The sequence below is a fragment of the Drosophila arizonae genome, chromosome 3 (assembly GCF_054131065.1).
Source record: "Drosophila arizonae isolate 15081-1271.41 chromosome 3, UAZ_ARI_1.0, whole genome shotgun sequence".
NCBI classification, from domain to species: Eukaryota; Metazoa; Arthropoda; class Insecta; order Diptera; family Drosophilidae; genus Drosophila; species Drosophila arizonae.
The window spans coordinates 7,925,450-7,942,260 of record NC_142923.1 but is presented as its reverse complement, the minus strand read 5'-3'; the positions used below and the strand labels follow the sequence as shown (position 1 = coordinate 7,942,260).

Sequence of the window (16,811 nt, the reverse complement as noted above, 5' to 3'; positions counted from 1 at the left end):
AGCTGAGTGTTATACTTGAATCCTTCACTGTGCGTATATTGGCTAAGCAGCAGCAGCAACTGTCAATTAAGTCCATATACTTTGCCTCTGCACTTTGATTAATCAGTCGTATCGATTGGGCAGCTAATGCATGCGAATATTACCGTGAAAAGAGATAATAAAAGATATTAAAATAAGTGGAGTAGATGTCTGAAAAAATATATAGTTAAAATGTTGTACATATTATTTAGCCATGACTCAAATAGTAATCAATGGGTCTCTTCAGGCAGCTTAAGCTCTAGCTCAGACGAGCTCAGCCTCAATATTTGAGGTAGAACAAAAGGCTACGAATTCAGTAAGCTCAAACTTTACCACTGCGTATACATAATATTTGTGATAGCTTTTAGTTATGCAATGCAACTGCTATTGACTCAATCGAATATTATCTCACTTAAGTTAAACTAGACTTACCTTGCCTGAAAACACATATATTTCATTAAATTTAAGAGATTCAAGCCGAGCAGCCAAAGAGCCATACTTGAGAACGTTGCCTGATTAAATTTACACATGCAGTCGCAATTGTTGCACCTAAAACTAAGAAAAGATATAAAAGTAAGTGGAAAACACAAACTGGAGTAGCTGCCAGCTCGAGTAGATTTTATATGCTTGACAGGCATGCACAGCAAGCCAAGGTGCAGCAACTGGCAGCTGCTCACAGCTGGCTTCGCCTCCTTTTGCCAGCCAATTGGATGGGAGCAGCTGTGAGACAAGCTGGCAGCGTCTTCATCAATTGCTTGTAAGTGCATGTTGTAAGCTATTTTTAGACTTATATATATTCTTGGCTTTAAACTGAGTTTGCCATACTTTGCTGCATATCCGCAATCCCCATATTTCCCATATGTCGACTCTCTGTGCCATGTTTTTTGGTTTTTAATTCAGTTGGCCAGCAATTTGATCAAGTAGTGCATGTTAATCAGTGCCGGCAGCTTCAGCTTCTCGGACCTCGTCAAGTGTCAAGTGCACCAATATTGATGCGCACTCTCGAGCGATCTGCAGCCACATGCTCCATTTGCATGTCCACTTGAGTGGCTGCTGGAACTCTCGATGCTCCACACCAATTTCGAATGCATTTGCAATGCAGCAACAAAACACAAAACCAAGCACCATTGACTTGCTGCTCCTACAATATTCATGCATAAATTCAAATGTTTGTCAGCCACTCAAGTGCAATAGAATGGAGCTCAGAGTGGAACGAGACGTTGTCCGTTCTCTGCTAGATTCATGGCTGCTCAAAACAAATGGCTACAGACGATTTAAACTCTACTCCGTTTAAGTATTATAAAAAGCAGAGAGCATCAATGCATCTGTGTGGAGTAAATCAAAGCCCAAGCCGTTCGCAATCAGCAACAATAGCTAAATCCAATGTCGACGGAAGTGAGTCGCAAAACGGAAACGGAAGCAATTTTCATTTGCGTTGAGCTCAAATGGCGGCTCTGTGGTCTCACACACTTGGGGGCAAGCCAACAGCGGCAGCAGGAGCAGCAGGAGCAGCAGCAGCAGCACATGTTACAAGCATAATTCTAGTTGCCACAAAATGGGTGGCAGACAAGTGGGGCCAAGCAGCCGCAAAGCGTTGCAAGTGCCGCATTTTTATTTAATAAATTGTAGCGCTGATTCACATTGTCCCCATCGGTTAGATGCTGCCACCACTGCTGCTGTTGGTTGGTTGCTGGTTTTCGTATTATTTTCATTTGGTTTCTTCTGAAAACGATTTGCGTTGGGGTTTCGCTTGCGGTAAGTGCGACACGTAGCTACAACAAATAGTTTTGCAATCAATGAAAGATTTAGTAGTTTTTGTATTATTATTATTTTTATTTTTATTTTAATTTTTTTTTAGTATTTTCCATAAACTGTCACACTTTATTACGGATGTAGTGCTTGAACTGGTTTAACATAAATGAAATTTAAGCTGTCGTTAAAGTTAAATTAAATGCACTTAAATTTACAATTGTTTTGCTGCGCTTTCCTCAAATAAACTGAAATCGTTTGGGTTTACTGGTTGGGTTTCGGTTGTGAACATTGAAATGATTGTTATTTTTTCTTTTTATCTGTCTTAACAATAAATATTATTTTCTTAAGTGATTTAAATATATATGTGTTTAAAATCTATTCAACTATCTAAGTGCTAACTTTATATGCTTAAGACTTAAATTAATAATTTTTGTTTCTTTTATTCTTGCTTTTAGCCTAAAATGGCAGCTTCTCAAATTTCTTTTCTATTTTTTTTTTTTTTTTTATTTAGCCAAATATACAATATTTACTTTCAGTATTTTGTTTCTACTTTATGAAATTCCATGTAGCTTTTATATTTTTATTTTATATACAAAATGTAATTTATCACATGTCAAATGTGTTTCTGCTGCCTTTGTCTAATTTTGTTTTATTTATTAAATGTATTTTATTTTTATATACACACAGATGCTGAGTTTCACATTTATATATATGTATATAAATATATTTCGAAAAAAAAAAAAAAAAAAATCAATTGTTAAAACCAAACTATAAATATCTTAGTGAAACGCTCGCAAATATTTGCAATATTTGCTTTATACGGAAAATGGCAGTTAATATGTTTAGAAGATTTTTTTTTTTTTATTTATTGAAAATTTCACGCAATCTGTCAAACTGAAATGCATTTTACTGTTATCCTTATCCTAATTAACTTATGCTTAGTTCGTTAATAAATTTTCACCAGGCTCTGTCAAGACTCAGCTCATATTTGTTGTTGCCTTAGTTCTCGTCAGGGCGCCCGTGATTAATGAACTTAATTGCAAACCCAAATCCTAATTACTTCAATTCGACCCCAAAAACAATGCTCAGTGCGCCGTCTCATTAATTATACGACCCGTACGCCAACAGTGAACGAAAATTTGCTGCTATTGGCTTCAGCTACGACTGCGACTGCGACTGCGACTGCGGCTGGGATTGTGAGTGGGGCCAACTCTCCTGTGGCTTACGTTGCTGTCGTGCTCAACGTTTGCTTGCTGGCCAACTTACCCGCTGATGCTGCGGTTGGGGCCGTTGCGGCCGTTGCTGCCAAGCCCCTGGGTCAGTTAACGCTGACCAGCGGCTCGAGCGTGCTGCTCAAATGCACCAGCTGCTGCTGCACCTCGCGCAGGCTGGCCAGACTGCCCGTCTGCTGCTGCGGCAGCGGCGGCGGTGGTGGCAGCACCACAACCACAGAGTCAGCGGGTCCAGCCAACGGCATCGGCACTGGCATCGGCATTGGCGACGGTGCGCCCGGTGGAATGACCGTTGCGGCAGCCGCTGCTGCTGCACGCGCCGTAGCCGTGCCACAGCTGCTGCTGCTGCTCGGCGACTGCGAGACGCTGTACATTAGACTCCCCATGCTCGGCTGCTGGTGCACTTGGGCGACGGCAGGGGGCGGCGGCGCCGGTGGCAGCACCAGCTCGTCGATGGTGCAAACACGATCGTCAATTGGAAACGTAAAGTTGATTTCCTTGCCGGCAGCATCGATGGCCGCATGTGAAGGCGTGCTGCCATTAGCTGGACTCTGGATTTGGCCATTTGTATTGCCATTTGTTGTGGTTGTTGTTGTGCCATTCGTTGCTGGTCCCCCTGCCGGCGATGTGGCCAACGTCAGTGTGGTGGTTGTCGTCGGCGAGCTGCCATTGCCGAGCGTTGTGATTGTAGCCGACTCCAAGTTCTTTTCCAAACATTTGCTGTCGCCTGAGGGAAGAGCGCAATAGACAGAGATGAGCGAGAATGAGTAGGAGATGTGATATGAGTTGTGATTGGGATTTATATAAAGTATGTAATAAACTGACATATTATATATTGGAGATCAATGTTGAGTAGGTAGACTAAATTCAAAAAAATTAACTATGGGAAAAATATTTATCAAGTATATGCCAAATGCAAGAACTAGTCTGAAATTGAAGTTTGATTGCCAAGTGTTATATTCCCTGAGCATTTCGTCATATTATATGTTTATAATATATTTAATTTATTTTTATATTAATAAAGCAATTTTATAAAATATTAATTGTAAAATTGTTGAAAAAATAAACAAAAATATTTTGCGTTTGCGGCTAAATTTTTTCTAGCTCTAATACTTATGAATTAGATGGATATCCAGCACTGGGCTAATTCAGTTTGTTATCCTTATCAATAATATATATTTAATAGACTCAACGATGGCTCCTTCTATCAATTTTAAAATATTTCAACGAACCCACTTGACGCTGAGTGTCCATTTTCAATGGCTTTAAAATATAAAAAATAAAATAAATTGATTTGAAAAATATAGATAAATATTTAGTTGCAACTAAATTATTTTATTCCACTTTCCAGGTAGAAAGTTTTAACTGAATTAAAAGAGAAACACCTACGCTGAGCTGATTTGTTTAGTTAGATCAAAAGTTTCCTGCCAGGCGAATATTTTTACTTGTATTTGATTTTATTTTAAAATTACTTTCACTGAGTGCTTCAGTGTTTCCTTGATTATATTTCAACTTTATTTTAACTTCTGTTGAAAGAGCTTCAAGCATTTGCGTACATGTGCTCGCTCTCTAAACGTATTGAGCCAACGGCCACAGATTCGCAACATTTTTTAAATTAATTGAAAAACTTTGTTGCCAAGTGATTTGTTTGCCGTTAGTAAGGTTAATTTAAATTTAGTTTGAGTTTAATTAGCAAGAAATAAATATATGTAAATATATATTAGAGATATTCATGTTAAATATATATGAATATATTTTAATATAGAGCGTCTACTTCTACATAAATATATTGCTAGTCTCTTAAACCAAACTACTTCAACTAGGTGCACTAGGGAAATGGGCATTGATTTTTCTGATTTTGGCAAGCATGTCAGTAAGAGATGAAACCGACTTCATTATTTATTAATTATGCTATTCCTATACCCAAAATATAAACTCACTTAAATTCTAGCTTTGCTCCACAGCCGCCTTTTGTGATTGAAATCGATAATGCTGCATTTTCTTCTCGTGAAACAGACTTATAAATTTTCTAGCTTGCTTTTCAAACACCAAAGCAAAATTTTTCTCTAATTAGAAGCAAAGCTTTATTGCCATCTCTCAATCAGACTCTCCTTGTGTTATTCGTATGCCAAAGATAAAAATTCCCTCAAATTCTAGGCATATCTCTGAGGCTCTTTCTGAGCATCGCTGCAGCTGCTGCAATTGTCAATGTTCGTAGTCAGTGACACGAATTTTTCTTTTTTTGGTATTGCATGCTATGTATTTTTCAGTGAGCTCAACTCTGGTGGTATTTGTCGCTTGAATTTCTGAGTTTTTGTCGAGCTTAAACAAAAATTGAATGTTTTTTTTTTTTTTTTTTTTTTTGCTCAGCTGAGCTTATTGAGGGAATCGAATGCGGTGTTGCAAAATGTTTTTGTTGCTACAGCCTTGGCGACCATTTTTTATTGTTTGCCAAAAAAAAAAAAGAGGGAGGCAAAAAAAAAAAAAAAACACGGCAAAAACCCAGCTACAATTGCGCCAAATTCCGAAGTTTACTTTGTTTTCTATGGAAGCCGCGTTTCCCTCGAGTGCGTTCTGCTGAATGGCCACGACTACGCTTGGCCCCAGGGCCAATTTGTACTAAGGTAACAGAGTTGGGCAGGTGTGTGTGTGTGTGTGTGTGTGTGTGTGTGTGGTTATGTGTGCGCAAACATTAACGCCGGCCTCTAAGGTACGTAGGTCAGCTCGAAATTTATTTATTCCTCAATTAGTTGGCAAGGGGAAACGCGGCAAGGGCTACACTCGAACATAATGAAGCACGTACTTGTAATTAATTAAGTGCGGCGGCTTCTTTCTTTTTTAATTTCGACAAAAATTTTACGTGCTAGCTGCAAGAAAGATTATTTTCAGAAGGCAACTGCCCGGTTTAAAGCAGCGCAGCGCATAAATTGTAAGCTGTCGTTAATGCAAACAGACAGTTTCTCATTTCGACGCCTTGTGTTTGGGTCTGCCTTTGCTAAGACTTGGCGCCCTGCCCAAGTAGACTTAAGTATTACATCAGCTGGCAAAGCTATGGCTATGGCTTCACTTGGTGTCGGTTCGTGTTTAATTTGTGTTTCGCTTTCGCTATCTGTACTTACTGCCATTGAGATGATCCTCCCTGGTATAGTAGCGTGCGCGGTTCTTCGAAAAGCAAGCCACAAGCGATAATATTATAACGGCAATTAGCACAAAAATTATGCCACCCAATATAGCCAAGGTATTAAGGCCACCTGTGAAGAGAATAAATTAAAAGAAGAGGAAGCATAAAGTATAGCATATATTTTTATTAAATGGTAATTATAGGTGTATTTGAGATTAAATATTATATCAGATTACTAGAAAAAAATTTGCAGTTGTTTCATAAATTATTAAACGAGTCGATAGCCATATCAGCTAAACACACTTAGACTTAGACTTAAACTTATTTGTGTATTTTATTGTGTGGATAAATTTCTGAAAAGTAATTCATTTTAGTAGTATTTAAAATATTCAGCTCAATTATTAAAGCAAGCCAACAAATTTATCAGGTAAGTACTTTGAGTCAATATCTTAATTTTGATATAATTTAAAAAATACACACAAAATTTTATAAAAATGATTAAAGCTAGTAAATTCAGAATATCGCACAAAAAAAAAAAACACCAAAAAATAAATTTTTTTTTTATTTTTTACTAAATCACCAAGTGACCAAGTAATTCTACCCATTTTAAAAATTGCCTGTGTACTCTTAATTAGTGAGAGCTAAAAATAAATACAAATGTATTAATACCCTGCGCAAAGTCATGGTAAGATGTATAAATAAAATCCTAATTGACTGTTTTCCTAACTATATATATTGAGTATTTAATTTAATTTAAAAATCAAACACATTTACTCACTCACCATGCTCAAGAAAGTTATATGAAGTGCTCGCGGCATTCTGCTCCTCGTCGCTGATGTAATCGAGGCACGTGTGAAGCCCGCCAATGTCCAAATTAATTATTTGAGCGCCACGCAAACTCTTCGGCAGAAAGCAAATGGGATATGTGTCCCATTGCCATTGCAGCTGTCAGGAAAACGAGGAAAGTGCATAAAAATACAAGTCAAGCTCGGGCTTAATTCAATGTAAGATATCATCAATCAGTTGGTACTTTGAAAACTAATTGAAAGTTTCTGTGCACAGGGACTACGCGGCGTATACATATCGACCAAATTTATATTACTTACTTGTCGCACGACATTTATTAATTTCCCCATGTGGCACTCATCGCAGATGAGCGGATTGTTATCCAGGCGCACATTGCGAATGCTCTGAATTCGTATTGCCGTGTCAGCGTTGATGCCGTATAATTGATTTCGTGATAAGTCCAAAAACTAGAGGGGAAAAAAAAAAACCAGAAAAAATGTATACCAAAATGTTTTCAAATGTGCATAAAAAAAGAGGAATTTCCTCTTTGGGATTTGCTTATCAAATTGCAATTAGCTACAACTGCTGTCCCTGAAAAACTTTCGGTTTGCCATTGTGTAACAACAACAATGGCATCAAAAACAATGCCAAAGGCTTGACTCAACTGTCCGACTATTCACAATTAAATTCAATTAAAATGAAAAGCTTAATGGCTATCAACTGATTGTTGTTGTGCCGTAAATTTACCATGGTCAACAAGCTGGAGGCTTGAACAGGCCAAAAGCTCGACTGATAGATACTTGAAGTTATTAAAAACACATTCAAAAATATCAATAATATTATAAATATTTTCGTATATATAAAAAGTAAAATGAATTAAGAATACTTCAAATTTGAAAAATATATCTATCTCTTAATTGTTTTTTATTGATATGCCCCACTTGACACATTTGCAGGGTATGAGCATGATATTGCTACTATAAAAACAATACGCAAACAGTTGAGAGCGACGGAAAGAGTGAGAGAGGGAGAGAGAGCGAGTACGACAGAGTCAGATAGAAAGTGACACGAAGGAAGCACGTACAAGGACATCGGACGGACAGACGTATTGCGACCGCGTAGGCAAGCAAGAACGTTTTTGCTTAACTTGTTGTCAGAGTTGTGCAACAAGAAGAGAAATTGTTAAATGGCAAATGGTAAATGGCAAATGCTAACGAAAACTGCCAACCGGCAGCAATATCATTTTGTCATGCAGCCGTTGGTTGCTTGTTGAAATATTTTGCAATTGGCCAGAAAGTTATCAACAGCCAAATAAATACACAAATGCCAGCAGCAGCAGCAGCAGGAGTTGCAGCAGGAGTAGCACCAACAGCAGCACCAACAGCAGCAAAACGAAGGATAGTCAAGCTACGGTTGCATGGTATAGCTTAAATAACAATTGCTTGGCAAGCACTGCCCTGACATAGACTTGCGTTTTGGTACATTTGGTACAGTGGGCAGCTTACCTCTAGCTCACGGCAGGGATCGATAACCTGCAGTGCCATGTTATCCAATGAATTACCCGAGATATTCAAATAGCGCAGTTGCCGGAAAGGCGATAGCAGGCCCACTGGCAGCGGGCCCATATCCGCAATGGCCAAGTGCGTTAGGTCCGGTATCATCTACAAGATAAAATACAATTTCAGCATTAATTGATGGATTGCCACTCACTCAATCAAGCGAGCTTTTGCTGTAGACATAGAGGCAGACAGAGAAGAGATTCGATAGAGATGGAGAGATAAATTTAAACTGATGGCGCATAATTAGTTTTTGGTTAGATTGAGGTAAAGTTTTGGTGATGGACTTGCAATACGGGAAATTGGCAGTTAATACTTAACTGATTATGAAGCATTTGACAAGCAGATGGGGCTTTAGGGCTATTTAAGGTGGAAGGCAAATGCAATGCATAACATAGTGCAAAATTGTGTATATGCAAATATATTTCGATGAAGGCTTTCATTAATTAATTTGGTTGCTTGTTGAATGTTTGCCTGACAGATACCATAATTAAAGGAGTATATAAACCATTTAGATTAAATTAATGGATATGTAAGTAAGGTTTATATACAAAAGATTTAACTGTTTGTTAAATATTTGACAGACAGGCAGCATTTTGACGGCAATAAAGTTGAAATAAATATCAGAAAAATTTAAGTACATATGAATTTAATAATATATTTTAGCTGCATGTTGTATGGTTAGTAAACAAATGAAAATTTGCCAATATCTAACAATAGCTATATTGAACTTAGTGTTACCTCAAAGGCAAATTATTGTGAGGGAAATTTTTTAGGCATATTAAAATAAGAATAAAGCAAGCTAGAAGAAGCACTAATTTAGTAATTTGAGTATACTTTAATTAAAACTCACAGCAAAAGTTTCGTGCATATCTCTCAAATCCATTAGCAGATTCCCGCTAATATTCAGAACCTTCAGGCTGGACAAACTCCGCACAGACTGCGGCTCCAGACGCACCAGCTTATTATACGAGAGATCCAGAAATGTGAGATTGGTGAGCTGCAGAAACGAATCATTCGGCACTTTGGCCAGCCGATTGTACGATAAATCTGAAAGGGAGCAAAAAATAGGAGGGCAGTTAGGGAAATGGGAGCACTGAGTGAGTTTTGCCGAGAAGCTAAATGACTATAATTTCGATGGCGCACCCAAGTGATTAAGACTTTTCTGCATGCGGAAGAGTTGGTCCACGACCACAGACAATTGATTGCCGTCGAGTAAAACTTTGGTGAGGCGCTTCACGTCGCGAAATTCATCCTTGTCAAGGAATTTGAACTGTAAGTTGGGAAAAAGAAGACAAAAAAGAAAAAACAGGAAAATAATTGGAAAATGGTTGAGAAGTTTCGAATAGACGCGCTGACGACGAACCTCGTTGCGACCCAAATCCAATTCGCTTAAAAGTGGCAATAAATTGTACAACTGCGGATTGATTTTTTTCAGCTGACAATTGCGGCATTTGAGTACTTTTAGTTCCTGCAAAGAGAAGGAGACAGATAGTGGAAAAGAGAGAGAGAGGGAGATGGTGAGAAAGTGCGTAGAAGCAACTGTTATGTGTTTACTTACGGGCACATCGCGAAATACATCCGGCTGTAAATCCTGCAACGGATTTCCGCTCAAGTCCAGGTACTTCAGTCTTGTCAGCATGAAGAAGTTGCGCTGCACGAGCTCCACAATTGAGTTGTCGGCCAAATTAAGACGTCGCAGATCCTGCCCCGCAAAGAGTTATGCAATTGCCAAAGTTTATTACGTCACGCACCAAATTAATAATATTTCACAAGAGCTCCGGCGCCCGACCCTCCACTCGGCTCTTCCTTCTCCCTTCTTGCTACCAAAGCAAAATTCATGGCTAATAATTCATAAATCAGAGCGGGCAAGCGGTTCGCTGCGGACCGGAAACTGCCGAAAAAGATAACTTTCAAACGGCGTTGCTGTTGCTGCTGCTGCTGTTACTACTGCTGCTGCTGCTGCAGAGGAACCCAGAGTTACTCTTTCGGCTAGCTAAAAGGAAGTCAACAGCAGCGGGGAAAACAAAAATCGAAAGCAAATTGAAGACAACGCAGCAACTTTTCGTGCACTGGCACTTCCGCCCCTGACTCTGGCCTTGGCCCTGGTACTGGCCCAGACTCGAACAGCTGCAGCTCCCAACTGCTGCAGCCAACTTAAATTCAAGCACGTAAAACTTTTCGCTTGCCCAAAATGTAGGCAACACTATTTGTAGCTAGCTATTAAAAATTCCATGGTATTTATTACAAACTAGCGCACAAGCAAAGACAAAACTATGCAGTCTTTGCAGAAATTGCACTAATATTTGATTTAGTATTTGTACTTGTTCAGCACGTGGCATATTAAACGAACGGAAAATCTCTAAAGTTATTAATGGCACTAAGAGATTTCTATAAATGGGGAGTATCAGACCGATTTAACATTACTGAAATCCTTAATCTCATCCATCTTCTTCCATAAATCTATCAAATTAAAAAATCAATGACTACAGGAACTATTTATATTAATATATATATATATTTTTTAGGCTACAGCGAGCTCCCTCCCCTACAGTTCTCAGCTTGCACATTAATAATTCATTGAAATATTTATATATATATATATGTTTAATTTGACATACATAGACATAAAAACATGTGTTTTTATCAATAAAAAATATCACCTGAAAATATATCTATGCATATGCATGTATGTACTCACCATCAGATGGCGAAACGTTGAGCTGGCCATGCGCAATATTTTATTTTTTGATAAATCCAATTCATGCAGATTATCCTGGCCACGAAAGTTATTTTCCGTGATGTTTGTTATATTATTCTTCGATAGATCTGCACATGTCAACAGCAGAGCCCCATATACATACAAACATATGTATATATATATTTATTTGGGTACATGTATTGATTGCATTTCATCGAACGCATAAAAGTATGCAGCAGTTTTTGTTGAAGGGCACATGAAAAAAAGTAGATTGGAAAAATATTATTATGACATTGCAATTGTTTTGGGCAGTTGTCAACAACTCGTTTTTATTGTTATTAACCACAAAGGGATCGAGTTGCTTATCATTGAGTAAATATTAACATTGTACGAAATTGGAAAGCGTCCACAAAGAACAACGAAACTAAATGCATGGTGAAAATTCTAGGCCAGAGGAAAAACCAAAAAATGACAAATCGAAAACAAAGGGAAAACTTTAAAACAAACACCAGGATGTTGGCCGTAGCACACACAAAAGTATTTCCACTTGGCCCATTTAAGGCAGAAAGTTGCAAACAGATAAAGCACTGAGTGCAGAGCACAAAACACATTACACATACGCCCCATTGTCTGGAGGAACTTGAGTAGCATTTGTAGTTGAGAGCCAGGGAAAGGCTCTAGTTTGCTGTCATTGTTAGGGGCGATAGAGTGACTGTAGCTGCAGGGTGCCACGCCTACTTAAACATTTTAAACATTTGCCGAAATTAATTTAAATAGAAACGAGAACAAAAAACTGAAACGAAAATAATACAATTTGTTGTTGTGACTAGAGGCAACATTTTAAACTGCAGCAGCAAGATTTTTTCTTTGTTCTTTGTATTTTTGCTTTGTTTTTTTGTATTGCATGTTAAAGTTCTTTATGTATGTGTGTGTGTGTCTGTATTTTATGTCGACTTTTGACTTTTGGCAAGGGGCTCATGGCAAAAAACAAAGATTCGTGCATGTAAATAATTGGAGAGCCAGGGCAACGCGCCCCGTTCCACAAACAGACATAAAACTCAAATAAACAAGTTGGAAAAGCACTGAGCGATATCGACGCATTGCCTGGCTGACTTTTACTTTTGATTTCTGGCCGGGTCTTATTTTATTTGTCGGTTTTTCGGTTCGCTTTTCGCTGTTTGGCGCATCAATTTCAATTTTATTGACAAACACAAGCAGCCAGCATTTTCTGCTCAGATCGAAGGGCTGACTACTCTTTTAACAAAACATGGATAATTGTTTTTCTTTATCCATACACTGGCTTCAGTATACACTGAGTCTTAGAGTGACTCTTTGACAATTTTTTGATTTGTTTAGATATTTAATATATAGAAATATAGTGACCTGATCAAAATAGACAAAATGTAAATGGTTGTTCTCCGAACGAGAACGAACTCGACGAGCAATCATTTCAATCGGTTGCTCTCTGAGTGTTTTGCAAAGTGTGAGTGAAACACACTTATTTGCAGACAGCCCGAATCGGTTAACAGTTATTCGCAAGCTATGGTTAGAAGCCGAGTTTAGAAGTTGAAGTTAAATTAATTCATTCCAAAACAGATAAAATTATAAAATAAGACTCAAGACTCATCAAAATGCATTTTCCAACACTAATAGAGAAAAGAAACATAGAAATATGTTTGATATCTATAGGAAATATTTCAGATGATTTAATGTTGAAATAAGTACAATATCTTGCGATTGCCTATTGTTCATCTCAAGTCAACATTTTCTTATAATATGAAGCCTAATCTGCATTTTAAGCTCGCATTCTTGAATTACTGCCAAGCTTTACTTGAGTCATGCCAGGCAGCGCCTCTTACTGTACTATACATGCTGCACATCTCCCTGGACTGGATTAAGACTGACATTTGTGCGTCGCAAGGCATGCGATATAGTATGAATACCCTCGCTGATGGGGTTACTCGGCAAACGCCGTCGACCGCATCGACGGCGCTCATTTAACATTTTGCGACGCGCACTTTTATTTGCGTTGGCTTTTACGATGCTGCAGGACGACCGCAACGGTTGCCTGATTTCTGCGTGCTTTTCAGCTTTGCAGCTCCGCAGCTTTCAGTTTGATTGTATTATTTGCATATCGCGCTGTTTGCTCTTTTAACTATGCACAGCTGCTTAAATTGAAATCGCTGCCTGTTTGCTCGCTGGCTTTACGCACGCACGTAAAACAAATGGCGATTTTTAGTAGGTGGCCGTAAAGAATTGATTACTCACCTAATATCCGGAGATATTTAAGACCCCAAAAGGACTCGGCCCCAATCGCTGGCAAATTGGAGTCGGTGATGCGCAGCACTTGCAGCTGCATAAATTGCCGCAGTGCCGGTCCGATTGTTATCGAGTTGCGTGGTCCACGTATTATAATCACCTTCACATCGCTGTCCAGTACATTAGCTGTTGGCAGCGAACTCAAACCACCTGCAACGCGAAAGAAATGCAATTAAATAAAGGTCAGCTAAGCGTTACATCAACTACAACTACAACTACAACTACAGCTAGAATTTTATGCCAGCAATAAAAGTAAAATTTATGCAACCGGCGAACAATAACTGTGGTTAACAATGCCAGCTAGATCATTAACTACGAGTCCTCGCCGCTTTGCATGCCAAACAATATTCGCCTTTTAGTGTGCCACAACCCAAAAATCCCTGGCACTTTCTATGCGAAATTCGAGGCAACTACAACGCAGCATCCAGTTAGCAGTTTTTCCTTATCCTGCACAGGGTCCCTCTCGCACTCTAGTTTATTTTTTATTTTTATTTTTTTTGCATATATTTTTGTATATAGTATCGCATACAATTGTGTTACCGCAGTCGCTGTCGACTTTTATTATATTCTCACACTGCATTATACGTGCATGCAACTGAATGTGTGTGTGTGCATGTGTGTGTTTGTGTGACTGTGTGTGTATTTGTTGTGTGCCCATTGTATTGCTTGGGTAGGGGTCAGCATTTGTTATATAAGGCACCAGCTCGCTCACACTCTCCCTATCTCTCTCTCCCTCTCGCACTCTCTCGCTCTCTCTCTCTCTCTGGCATTTTTCATATAAAATGCAAAGCATTAACACTGATTGTAACATATTTTAACGCGCTTGCAATTTCGTTGGCATTTACGAGTATTATTGCATTTCACCACACATAGTTGGCAGCGAGGGGGAGCTGTGGGTGACGACCTGGAAGTTCAGCTAAAAGTTGCTGCTCATTAGCCGTTGCAGCTAACATTTTTGCCTTTGTTCTCTTTTTAGAGCGTTTGGGTTTTTATTATAAAAAAAGGATAATCTGCTAGAATTAACTCTATAAGAGCCATAAAAATGCATTATGCAAAAGAAATGTATTCAAATTCTGTATGCCAAGGGCTAAATGCTAAGGAGGTGGCAAAATGGAGACTTTGAGAAGGTACGGATCACTTATTTATATTTATATTTATATATATATTTTTTTTTTATTTATTTATTTATTTATTTTTTTTTTAGAAATTCTGTGAGAGGTCGTAGCTTTAGTTATGAGCACGAGCATAGGCTCGGAATATTTAGTGATTTTTTCGCTTTTTCCTTTCTTTGCCGCCAGCATATATACTTCTATGTGATTTGAGTATATCAAATTAAATACATTTATTTATTTATTCACATTAATTAATTTTTAAGGTTTACTTCTATTTTTTTTTTAACTTTTAATTTTATTTTTTATTTTCCTTTATTTAATTTTTATTTCTAAATTTAATTTTTTCTGCTATTAATCTTTTATGACGTGTTGTAAATTTTAAATTAACAAAAAAAAAAAAAAAAAAAAAAAACAAAAAAAAAAAAAAAAAGAAACACAAAATAATTATATAAATAGCAAACATTTTACGTAGTACTCAAAATGTAATACCCATGACTTTCTCGAATTAAAGCAAAAACGGTTTAGTGTAACAAAAAAACATTAAAGAACTTAAGATAAATATATAATAAAAATAAAGATTAATTATGTATAATAAATAAACGAAAATACTTCAATTGGCATAAATATGCAGAGCGAGAATATGTTGAATTCAGGCTGAAATAATCTGTGGCAAATTGAAAGCCATTTGGTTGTCTTACTGCCAATGGCAGACGTCGTTTGGCTGCTTAGCCGTGCCGCACTTATTGTGCCGAAGATTTGGAAAATGAAATTAAAACGACAATGCCATCACATTCAAGGCATCACATTCAAGGACACGAACGACATACAATGTGTGCGCTAGCCAAACAAGCGTTAAATTGAAATTATAGATTTCTCAGTTGCTCAAGACGGCAGATGACAGTCGAGCAAATTGAAATTGAGAGAAAGAAATTGTCTGAGAATGTTGAAAAGAGGAAAGCGTACAGAAACAGAGACTGTCCATGCTTTAATCGGGAAAATACTCGTTAATGCTCATATGGGCAATGAGCTGCTCTCTGGCTCAGCTCAGCTCAGTTAAGTTCAGCTCTGCAATTATGATGTTATCCTAATAATAGCTCCATTGCGTGGTTTACCTCAGCTCCAGTTCGCGTGCATTGCATAATTTGCGTACATTTTGCTTTGCTCCTTTTACGGCTTTTTGTTCTCTGTACCTTTGGCACAGATTGCGGCACTTACCCTTTGTGCAGATGGCCTGATAGCGGTCCATATCATCAATGCTGCAGCTACATTCGACGGGGCACTTTCTGCTCGTATTGCTGAACATGGCCGGCATTATGCACAGGCTGAACAGCAGCCACTTCAAAAGCATCTGCAATAGATGAAAATAAAAGGAAAATTCTATATATAGACAAGTTGTTTACAGATTTTTCATTATATGCAAGTTGGGTTTGGTTTCTGGCCAAGTGGCAATTAGCGGGGCGTTTTAATTACAGCCAAACACTTGGCCCCAGTAAAAACTCATTCAACTTTTAGAGCGTCACCATTGTTTGCTCACTTTTATACACTAGGATTGAGTATTGACAAGAGTCGATCTCATATTTGATTTAAAATATGAATTGCTCAACTTAATATTTAATTTTAAAATATTTACAGCAAATACAATAACATACTAATAAGAATTTAAGAACATTATTTTAAATATATTTCATTTTGATATACACAATATAGAGACTTTGATAAATACATGTATTTTGATCTGAATTTTTAATTGCAAATTTTATTGTATATTTATATTTATTTAAAATTTTGAATATATATAAAAAAAAATGTTTATAATAAATTAAAATCAATATTTTTTCAGTTTCAACTTTTTAATCAAAAGTTATTGAAAAATATTTTTATGAAAACAAACTTCAGAGCGAGTAGAAAGTAGAGTAGAAGTCAAACATGAAAAATATTTTTGCATAAAATCTGTGATATTTATTTCAAAAGTCTTTAAAATCTAATAAGTCATTTTTTTATATAGAGTATATGTTTAAAAACTTACTCAATTGTATGATACTTTTTGTTCTTCTCTCTATAAATATATTTTGTAATTTATTTCAGTTTTTATCATTGTTATTTTTTATTTATTTATTTTTTTAAATTGGCAAAACATCTGTAAGTGTATTAAATATGTAATATGCCACAGCAAAAAATATATATGTATGTATCTAGCTGGCACTTCTTGTTTTA

General features: G+C 37.3%; 1 protein-coding gene across 3 annotated transcripts in view; it reads right to left on the bottom strand.

The window, feature by feature from the left end:
- Nucleotides 1-1,830: 1,830 nt before the first annotated feature.
- The window catches only part of rdo (leucine-rich repeat domain-containing protein reduced ocelli), a 68,670-nt gene continuing 53,689 nt past the window's right edge, over nt 1,831-16,811 (bottom strand). For all 3 annotated transcript variants that reach the window (XM_089463485.1, XM_089463487.1, XM_089463486.1), the window contains 12 exons: nt 15,813-15,945; nt 13,435-13,635; nt 11,167-11,294; nt 10,027-10,170; nt 9,832-9,936; nt 9,612-9,738; nt 9,319-9,515; nt 8,415-8,570; nt 7,230-7,376; nt 6,906-7,068; nt 6,122-6,253; nt 1,831-3,729 (listed from right to left, as the gene is read on the bottom strand). In XM_089463485.1, coding sequence (XP_089319611.1) covers nt 3,089-3,729; nt 6,122-6,253; nt 6,906-7,068; nt 7,230-7,376; nt 8,415-8,570; nt 9,319-9,515; nt 9,612-9,738; nt 9,832-9,936; nt 10,027-10,170; nt 11,167-11,294; nt 13,435-13,635; nt 15,813-15,945 — 2,274 coding nt within the window. In that variant the 3' untranslated portion in view covers nt 1,831-3,088. The remainder of the gene's footprint in view (nt 3,730-6,121; nt 6,254-6,905; nt 7,069-7,229; nt 7,377-8,414; nt 8,571-9,318; nt 9,516-9,611; nt 9,739-9,831; nt 9,937-10,026; nt 10,171-11,166; nt 11,295-13,434; nt 13,636-15,812; nt 15,946-16,811) is intronic.